Source organism: Drosophila busckii, chromosome 3R (genome assembly GCF_011750605.1).
Source record: "Drosophila busckii strain San Diego stock center, stock number 13000-0081.31 chromosome 3R, ASM1175060v1, whole genome shotgun sequence".
In the NCBI taxonomy this organism is placed as follows: Eukaryota; Metazoa; Arthropoda; class Insecta; order Diptera; family Drosophilidae; genus Drosophila; species Drosophila busckii.
The window spans coordinates 15210520-15221446 of NC_046607.1; the positions used below are offsets into that span (position 1 = coordinate 15210520).

General features: G+C 41.3%; 1 protein-coding gene across 2 annotated transcripts; it reads right to left on the reverse strand.

Moving 5' to 3' along the window:
* Positions 1-4734: 4734 nt before the first annotated feature.
* On the reverse strand, positions 4735-10472 carry LOC108602118. 2 transcript variants are annotated; one of them, XM_033293991.1, is made up of 7 exons: positions 10221-10472; positions 9325-9527; positions 7282-7435; positions 7012-7220; positions 6772-6905; positions 6428-6680; positions 4735-6364 (listed from the first exon to the last, which is right to left on the reverse strand). In XM_033293991.1, the coding sequence occupies exons 2-7, from the start codon at positions 9368-9370 to the stop codon at positions 6258-6260; spliced, it is 903 nt and encodes a 300-aa protein (XP_033149882.1). In that variant the 5' UTR covers positions 9371-9527; positions 10221-10472; the 3' UTR covers positions 4735-6257. The 2 variants fall into 2 exon arrangements, with proteins under 2 accessions (XP_033149882.1, XP_017845632.2); XM_017990143.2 differs by having other exon boundaries at positions 9325-9532.
* Positions 10473-10927: the final 455 nt, after the last annotated feature.

Below are 10927 nucleotides of genomic sequence, written 5' to 3' on the forward strand. Positions count from 1 at the left end.
AGACAGTGGCTGGCCACGCTCGCCGAGGGATCGCAGCTTCAGAGCTGCTGAAACAAAAAGGCAGCTGAAGTTCGTCGGCGTTTCTTACACTTTTGCCCAGGCCTGAGCCGATTTGAGAAACTAGCAAAGTTTGCACAAGATACATATCTATATTATGTACGTGTGTGTGTGTGTGTGTGACATGCACTTAACACTTTGGCACTCACATAAATGTCGCAAAAAGTTAACTGGCCTTGCAAAAATTACAAATTTTATACGATTCCAATATAAAATACTTTGCTCTTAATTTACAACATGTAATTTAGTCACTCAGTTGCACTACTCTATGAATGAATGACTGACTGACAGCCATAAATGCTTGTTAATTTGCTGTAGCTTTAAGAAAACTTATTAAATTCTATGTTGCTGCTAGGGTCCTTTGTCCATTAGCATGGTAATTGAATATCTCGGGCTATATCCATTTATGTAAATACGTGTATATTGTTTAGTTGAATTATTTTCCGCCTCTTTGCACATTTTTATTTCCCCGATATTATTGCCATGGCGCATGCTGCTCTCGTTAGGTCTCCCATCGCTGCTGCTGCTGCTGCTGCTGCTGCTCCTGGCCGCCCCAGCGATTTTATAGTTTATCATTATTTGCGTAGGGCTTACCTCCAGGGAGAATTAGTAAAAGGGAAGAGTGGCATGCAAAAAAAAAGAAACAAAACATAGACAGAACATGGCAGCAACGAGTACAAAGAGCAAAAGTCAACTTACAGTGGCAACAGCAGCAGCAGCAACAACAACAACAACATCGATTGCTCTGACGCTTGTCGCACAGGTGCGTGCGTCGTTTTGCCTGCGACTGCTACAATCTGAAACGCAGGTCGCAGGTCCAGGACTCGAGTTGAGTTTGCTGTCGTTGGCTCTGGCTTTGCTATAAAATGGAAATTTGCTAACATTCTGTATTTTTTTTTTTTGCCTGTGCTTTTTTTTCTATTTTTTTTACTTGGTTCCGTGCAAACGAAGCATGAACTGGGAGCGTAATTCAAGCGGAAAATTGTCGCGTAACGTCATCTTCCCATTGACGCAGCGGTGCTATAGCGCCTCTGATCCCACACAGCCAAGCAGAGCAGAGCTGAGGGCCACAAGGGCACAGGACACACGACTGTGTGTGTGTGCTGTGTGGGGGGCCACGTAAACTGCAGACGGTTTAGTTCACATTGTTTCTCTTGTAGTTGGGCTGGCATTGTTAATATTCTTTGCTTGCGCGCCGCTTGAAATTGACGCACATTAGCCCGGGTCCAGGCACGGGCGCGAGCAAGTTGCTGGAATTGTTTCTATTTGAGCGTCTCGTTGGCAAACCAATTGGAATGTTTGATCAAGCATTCGCATTGCATTTGCTCCACAAGAGCGAGGCGAGTGCGAGACTGAGCTGCTGCTGCTTTCAGCTCGTGGTTCGGTTCGTTTCGAGCCGGCCACAAATCGTGTTAGCCACGCCATTAGCAAAATCTGCCCAAGAGCCCTGACAAACAACAAAACGCACATGCTATGGCTATGGCTCTATATATAGCAGCTGGAGCTATGGCTCTCGAGCATCAGCTCCATTTCGATTTTCAGCTGCACGCTTCAATGGCCGTAAACCAATTCAAAAGCATATTTGCATGCGCTGATGGACCGTGCGGCGCATTGCGGCTAAGGCAACGGCAACGGCAACGTTGTAGCTGGTAGGCCAGGCCAACGAGCCGCCAGCCATGTATCGAGTTGTCAGACTTGAAATATAATATTGAACCAGAAATGTGAGTCAGTTAGCGTGGCCATAACCACGGAACGCTGTCGCTTTGGCCTTAGGGCGAAATCACTTGAAATTGGGCGTGCTCGCTCACTCGCTCGCTATGCGCTTACATTTGTAATCGCCAAACCTTCTAGATATGTTGCCGATGTAAATGCGTATGCGCCTGAGTCTGCAAATGCTGATGATGTTGCTGCTGTTGCTGATGCTGCTGCTGTTGAGCCTGCTGCTTACAGCATGTGCGCCTCATAACAATGTGGAAAATTGTTTCCTGTATCAATTTCACACATTAAGGAAGCAATTTGATTTTATCGCTTCCTCATGACTTCACGTTCAATTATTGAAGAGTTTACGTTTGCTGACACCCACGCCGCCCCCAGCGCCCCATGCCATCTCATCTGCCTCGATTTTAGCCAGTTCAGCTGCCAAGCTCAAGTGCCGAAAGCCTGTTAGGCTGTTGGCCTCAGCACATTTTCCACATGTGCCTGCAAAAGTCGCTCATTTTGAGTTTGCTGTCTGCGTACTCAAAGTTGTTGTTGCTGTTGTTTTTATTTTTGTTTGTGTTGTTGTAGGTAATTCCTTTCAATTGTTGTTTTACAAACTGCTTTACATGCCATTTTGGCTTGTGCTTTGTTCGTTCTCTCGCTCGCCCACTCGCCATTTGCGCTGCTGCTGCGAAATTTGCAATAAAATATTTATATTAATGTGCATTATTTTTAATTTACATGCCAAGAGTGTATTTTATAATTGAAAAGAACACACACACAGACAGACAGACACACACTTAAACAAGCGTTGAAAGCAGCTCTCATGTAAAAATAGAGCTTACCGCATTGAATTCGCATAATGTTTGTAATTTAAGTCGCTTATGAGTTCTGTTGGCCAAAATTGAAATCTCTGCTCCCGCCGGGTCATTTAGTTGGCAACTCTCTAGTCTGCTGCTGTTTGCATACCAATCTGCTTGCCTGTTTATTATGCGCATCATGCTTGGCATTGAGGTTGCCCCATATGCCGCACACAACATACAAATGAGAAATTGTGGCACACACGTTGCCATCTATCTATATCTATATATATATATACATATTTTGGCTGCTATTGATAGTTCAATGGATCAATAGGCTAGTCGATTGTGCGATTGGCTTAGTGTACACTCCATTATGTTTGTTTAAAACACAAAACAGTAATTTTGCGAATTAGCAAAGAAATTAAAAAGTAATTTCTCAGCAGGCAAAGCCATGCGGTCAATGCTAAGAAGCTGCTTGCGTAATTGTCATTTAAAAATGTAGCGGATGCAAATGAAGTCCAAGTCCAAGTCCAAGTCGTAGTCGCAGTCAAAGCAGAGCAACCTCAATGCGAAGGCCGAGCTGCGCAGCTCGATCTAAGGCGAAGAAAGTCGTAAAAAGCAGTTGATGAAAGCGTGCGATGCTGCTGACTGACTTGGCTTGGCTTGGCATTCACAAGAGTGAGAGAGAAAAAAGTAGAAACTTTTAATTTGATTTGCAGCATTTTAATGGATTTTAATGAAACGCAAACAGGCGACGATGGCAGAGACAACGACTGCGCTGCAACATCGGCTACGGCTACGGCAACGGCAACGGCAACGGCTACAGAACTTTGGCGTAAGGACACTTGAGCGTTTGCCTCCGAAAACTTTGACAAATGCCAAAGCGCGCGAAAATTCACTTCACTTCACTTTATTTTGCTTGATTTTGCTCTCATTTTTTTATATTTATTTTCGGCAGCTTGTAGGCGACTTCACTGCTGCTGCGCCCGAAGCATACTCAAGCTACAGCTGCTGATGTGCATTCTAAATTGAAAATGTTTTAAATTCCAAATGCCAAATGGCAAGCAAAAAAAAAAATGTGTAAAATTAATTTCAATTACTTGCAGAATATGAATATGACAGCTATGCGTCATAAGTCACAGTCAGAGTCAGAGTCAGAGGCTGGGCATCTGCTGCTAATTAAAATCACATAAATTAGGCATACGCCATATGACACGTCAGAGACATGAGGCGCTGGCAAAAGTTGTAAGCAAAGTGATACGCATATTTGATCAAAAGTCCTTGGCGAGGCTAATTTGATTAGCTGCCGCAGCGCTGGCTCATTAAGTGCCCATCAACATGACTCTTTGTCCGCTGCCGCTTTTTTGTTAATTTGCAATTTTTTGTATTCTTTTTTTTTGGGCTTCTCTCTGTGTTGGCTGGCCCTCTCATTTGTATAAGCGCTGATGCTTGCGTTCGCGTTCGCGTCTTCTTGTAAGCTTGTGTTGGACAAAACTCATGAAAAATTTAGTGGAAACTAATTGCAATAGCATTGAAATTAATTATTTAACCCTTTTTATTGTTTAAGCTGTTGCCCATTGCCTTTTTGGCCTCCACAGCCGTATGCTCCGACTCATGCTCGCTCGCCAGCGTTATTAGCATAATTAATTGTGCAAATTTACCAACTTAAACAAGTTATTATTTCAATTTAGGCAAGTACATTTCATCATTGCCATCATAATAGAATTTCGTGCTCAGAAAAGCTTAACGTGCCGTCGCGTGCCTAATTGCCGGCGTTTTATGCTAAAGAGCTGTTAAACCTACATAAAAGTATAATTGCAATTAAATAAAGTAAATAGTTTCAATTGCATCATGGAATATAAAAAATGTTGCCTACCTTTATGCGCGGGCAGACGTCAAATGCAAAAAATGTAATCAGAGGCGTGTGTAACAACAGTTAACTGGCTGCATGTTAACAGATTAACTAAAAATAAATGCGGCTGCGACTCGTTAGTATTTAAAACAATAAATTCAATTATTTATAGCGTGGAAAAAATAGAAAATTGTTAGACCTTGTCCATTGACTGCGTGTCGCAGTTTTTGCCGCGCTTTCAATAAATATTAAAACAAATGCAAGCGTATATTGTTTCTTTTCGTTTATTATTATTATTATTTAAAAAATAAAACAGGTTCACAACCAAAAGATGTGCGAATGAATAGGCGAATCAATTTATACATTTGCAGAGATATTTATTTTAAATATTTTGTTGTTATTTCTTTCTTTTGTTTTTATTAATTATTTCATGCGGTTTTGCGCGCAATTTGTATGCGCTCAGTTTTATATTAATTGCTTATTGAACAACAAAAAGTGATTAACGAGTGCTCGACTGTAGTATGTTGTTTACCTTTTCAATCAAATATGTATATATCAAATTACAGTGTTTGTTTTAGCAAGCGTTTATGTTGTTTCCTTTTTAACTAACCTTTATGTTGTTGCTGTTGCTTTTTTATTTTTAATGTGTAGTGTATGCTACCAGCTTTAATTGGTTTTTATTTTAATTTTTTTAATAAGAGTTGCACTTGTACCTGAATACACACACATACACACAAATATGTAAGTGTATGCATGTTTTTAATTTTCTATTTTAGAGCAGCTCATTAATTCAAACTTTTTTTCTGCAGCTGCATATTTAGTTAGTCACTTACTTTGAGTTACTCGATACAGCAGCGTTTGGTTTTTTTGTTTAATATTTTTTGCTTGTTTGCAACGGACAGTCGATTGTTGTTGTTGATAGCATGATTTATAGTTGTGTGTCTGCATGTCTGTTAATAATATTTAAAATTGTATTTACAGCATTTTAATGTTAACTAACCTAAACATAATGTGCATGCATTATTATTTTTACAGCATTTGCATATCCCACTGATAACATTATATGTTGTTTTTACGCTTATTCATATAAGTGTATATATAAGTTTTTAAATTTTCATTTAAATGCATGTCCCATTCGACATTCGACTAGCCGAAAATGTTGTATTTGTATTTGCTATAATGCAGAGAAATTGATGTGCACAAAGGTGTGTGTGTGTGTGTTTGTCTGTGTGTTATGCAATTTAGCAACAGTTTAAATATACATTTAAAAATTCGTGTTTGAACAAATGTGACTTTTAATTGTATGACTAGTATCAAGCATTGTTAAGCACTTCAGCTTGTGCAATTTGAATATGTTAACCTTAGGCCTATTAAATTGTGTGTGTTTGGCTTCCCTGAGAAGCTGCAATTGAAATCAAATCAAACTAGTGCAAATTCAACAACTTTGCTTAAACAAATAGCAACGATAAATATTATTTACAAACAAAGTGATTAACACAAAAGTTAAGAGTCTCTAAATATGACACGTTAGAATTGGCATTGGCATTCAGCAATTTCTATTGCTTAATCAGACAGCTAAATTCATGTACAAATGCCGCCGCATGTGCTGCTCGAGTTGAGTTTATTCAGCAAACACTTTGGCGCACGAGCGAAATTAAATTAAAACTTTTGCCACACAATGTTGCATACTCCCCCTCCCCCCGGACTCTCGCTGTATATACAAGTGACAAACGCCTCCACAAGGACTCGGCACGAGGCTTGCGTCTGTTATTCTAACTAACTAACTAATGTGTTGATATAGCTGCCACAGCTGCTGCTGCTGCGTCCTTGCGCGATTTGCCAGCTGCTCATGAGCGGCAGCGTCGCCGGCATGTCGTCAGCAGTAGTAAGACAATGAGACTGCACATCAGCATAGTCCTTGCCAAGCCGCAGCAATTCCTTGCCGCACTTGAAACTGCGCAGCATGAAAAACAATTCGTCTGAAAAGCGCAAAAGTTATGAATAGCAGTTAACTTACTTGTGTCCGCATGCACGAGCATTTGATTGTTCAGATTATCGAATTGATCGAGCGATGCGCTGAGCACAATTTCGCGTCGCAGCTCCGGGTAATTATCAATTTCCGCCACGCATTTGAGTGTGAGTATCCTGCTGCTGCGATAGAAGCGCTGTCCTTGCAAATAGAAGTGCACTTGCAATCGCTGGCGACGCAGTATATAATCGTGGGCTGGTATGCTGGTGTCTATGCTCGGCTGTAGCTCACCCAGCAGCGGCTGCAACGACAGACAGGACATACAAATTGATTTAGGCTTATGTGTGTGTGTATGTGTGTGTGTGTGTGCGCTTTGCGGTCTGCGGTCTAACCTGTTCGCCATTGATATACCAGGTAAGCTTTGTGGGCAAACTGGAGTAGTCTGAGGTGCAGGTGGCGCCAACAAACTCCTCCAAGCGATACACAGTGTTGAAGCCATCGATTAGGGGGTCGCTCTGCGGCAAGGCTGCACCAGATAGATGGGGAGAAAATGAGTTTCAAGTTGCAAATGCCACAAATAAGCACATAATGCAATAAGCACATTACACTCTACCCACACCCACTGTACCCACCTGCCACAGTCATGTTGTCCTCCTTGGCTGCCAGCTTGAAGTGCGGCGCATCGCCGCTCACCTCGCACTTGAATACGCCCGTCGACTTGGCACCCAGCAGGCTCAGATCAACGCGGCAGGTGGACTCGTTGCAAAAGTATTTGCCATCCAGCACCTGCACGCCCGGCACAGGAAAGCTCAGATAGACCGGACGCATTAGTGGTGAGTACCTTTGAGTTTAGCTCAATTAGTGCAAATGCTGAGATGCGCTGTTTGGGTTCGGGGAATTACCTGAAGAACTCGGCGCGATCCTTATACCATTTGACTGAGTTCAGCGTGTGACCGCTCATGTCGTAGCTGCAGGATATGGTCACATTATCGCGAAAGTCCACAATTTCGGGCACACTGATCTCGGTTACAAACAACGCCGCTATGCTCTGCATATCTAAGAGCAAACGCATACATTAGTTTGAATATATTTAACTAAGCCCGACAGCAGATTTGTTGCTATAGAAGCTATATCACTATATTAAATTCATACAGGTGACTGCATGTGGAGTCCGCTGTGGTTGGGTTTCAAAGTCGTTGCGTCGTTGGCAATGCACAGGGGACATTGAATAAATTTGAAAATTTCATGAAATGAATATGCAAAATAGTTGGCCAGACCAGATACCATACAACTAGAGCCGTATCTAGCTGCAAGCGAGAGAGAGCTAAGCGCTACAAAAGTGCAACACATACATGCATGTGTCTATGTGTGTGTGGCATATGTGTGAGTTGATTGTGGCAGCTGTGCTGCTGCTGTGGGTGAGCAGCAGCAGGCAGAGCATTGAGAGATAAGCGCATTTGCAACATGTTCAAAGTAGAACATGCTACCTGCTCTGCCAGGCCATATAGCCAAAATATTGATAAGCCCAGCTATGTCAGGCTGCTCGACTCGGCCATTGTGTGTCTGTGTGTGTGTGTGGCTAAATAAATTTTACAGTAGATGAGCAATGGCAACGTAAAAAGCTGAATTATAAATGCAACACATTTGTGTACGTTCAGCACAAAAATGCATTTAACCAGAGATTAACAAATGGCCAAAAGCTCTATTTTGAGCTAGGCATTTTTTATTAGTTAATGCATGCGGTTGTGCAGTTGACACATGATAAAATTAAGCTTATTGTCAGTTTATCATTTCGGCAATGTAAGGTCGAGCTTACAGGCTTAAACCACAGAGCAAAAGTGATTGCCTGCCATAGAAAATATTTCATTTCTTTGGCCAAACAACGAGAGCATGGCGAATGTTTAAGTGATAGCTTTCATTAAGTAAGCAGCCGCAACCGACTACCATGCCATATATGTCTATATAGTATATGGTATGTTTTGCTTGGCAAATTTACATATGAATTTGCGACAATGTCCATTGATAAATTCACTTAGAGCTGGGCAGACGTTTATGCAAATATGTTTGCTATTCATAGATGCGATCTGCTATGCAAGGCAAGAGCATAAAGAATTTGCATAGACAGATTTAAATTGTAATCAGGGCTATCATCATTATTATGCAAGGCAGTCAGCTGCATTTAAAAACTAATTTCATATTTTATGTGTGCAACTTATAACTTTTTATTCTGCAGCAAGACAACTGCCCGTAAATTGAAAATGTTCAACAAGCGCATACACAATGAACAACATTTAATTCCATTAGGCAGCTTACATGGCCAAACAAAAAAACTACAAAAGTTTGTCTAACAAGTGTGTGTGTGTGTGTGTGTGTGTGTGTGTGTGCGTGTTGGAAATAAATTCTCAGGCATTGTTACGCTTTTGTTCGAGCGTTGCGCAATACAAACAAATGAAATTAGGCTTAAGCTAAAATAATAAAAGAATGTTTAATTACAAGCCAAGTGTATAGAGTGGATGTCAGCTCAATTTTAATGCGCCGCAAATTAATTGGCAATTGGCAATTTATGTGCCTGAGGCTACCCCAAGGATGCCTTTGGCAGGCTGCCTAATTGCGAACATTTCTGAAATGCAATTTAACTTTGAACTACACTCAAGAAGCAGCAAAAGTTGCGGCAGCACAAATTACCAAGTGCCAAAAGGCAGCGTCAGCAAACGCAACGAGTGCAACTGCAACGCCAACGCAGTTCAAATTATGGCTAAAGTCATTAAGAGCACAGCACCAAAAACAAAAAACTTTGTCAGTATTGATTTGCGCTTAAAAATTAATAATAAAAGCCCTATTATAGTGGCAGCATACGAACTGTCAATAAAGCTGCTTACAAATTAATAAATACTATAAATTAATGCAACAATTATAAAATCAATTGCAAAAAGTTGTTTACTTACCCACAGTAAAGCAGCTGAGCAAAAACAGCAGCCTGCAGTAATCCATATTTGTTGTTATTGTTGTCCTTGTCGCTGCTGCTGTTGTTGTTGTTGTTGTTGTTGATTTCAAGTGAATTTATTTATGCTGTTCGGGCTGCACTTTGTGCAATTGTTAAGCTGATTTGTGTTGTGTGCGCCTTAGGACGACAGTTGCACTTATTTGCCTGCACTTAAATAACAAATTAAAGGTTTTAATTGTGCTTTTAGTCCAGTCGACATTAATCGTCGTCAGAGATATGAAAGTAAAATGGAATAGCAAAGCAATTGACAGGGACCCAAAATAAATGAACGATAATGGAGCGCAGACAGCTGAATGGAATCGAATTTAATTGAATGCAGCGTCAAAGGCACTGGCGAATGGTTGGCGTATTAAAAAGAAACAAGCAAGAAAGATACAAAAATACATCACACACACACACACATACACAACTAACATAACATAAATACAGCTGCAAACTCATGCAGAAAAGTTCAAAGGATACGCCTTGCGCTTTGGCTCTGTCGTTATAAATAAATAACAAACATTTGAGCGAAAAAAAAAGAACGAATAACGAAATACACAACTACAAGAACGTAGTGAGCGGGGGGGAGGGGGGTAGAGCGAAGAAAAAAATTGAAAACAGAATCAAGCCAAGTGGCGTCTGTGTGAAATGGAAAGGGAAAGCAAAACAGGCGACATCAAAACAGGAAACAAGGGCACAAGCCGATCCTGAGTATAACACCATGTACGGCTGCTGTGCTCCGCTGTCTGCTCGTGTGTGAGTGCACGCGTTTGTCAACTTAAATAATTTAAATGCCAAATACAGGCGAATTTGCTGTTGGCTGCTGTTTAATATTTTAAATATATGCGCTCGTACCGTATATTGGTTTGGATAACTTGGCTTTTGAATCAGCCAGTCAGTCAGCTTGCCTTGGATTTGATTGCACTTGAGTCACTCAATTTGTCTGCTGAACTGAGCACGCGGCGTATGCTTAATATTGCACATGACAAAAAAACCAACCAACTTGTAGGTTATGCACTTTAATTGTTTGCCATTTAAATTAAATAGTTTATTGTTTCTTCTTTTTTTTTGTTTGTGTAACGAACGTGTAGGCGCGGCTATCACAAACTTGAAGCGTTCCACTCAAAGCATCTCCGCACGGCTTCAACTTTACGAACTGACTGAGCAGCAGACCAAGCGAGATGCTGATGCTGCGTTCACAAGTCGGTTCATCAACTCGTGCTCGTCCTTAGCTTCGTCTGCTGAGCAGCAGCAGCGGCGCTGCCTTCGTGTAATTGTAACGCGGCTGCTGCTCTCAGCTTACAGCAAACTTCGGCTGCGTCGAAAGAGCAAGCAGCGGCCTAAGAGCGCGTCGAAAGAGACAACAGAAGCAGCATTTGTAGCTTTGTCGCTGCACTTAACAGCTGTTCATCGACTGTTATGTGACTGTTATTGAGCTAACAGCATGTGCGTTGCTGTTAGGCATACAATTAAATGAGTTTAGCTATTAGTTTAATTAGCATATTTATTGTTTGAGCAACACACTTGCTGCATTTTTGCTTGTTAACTATTTTTGTAGCCTG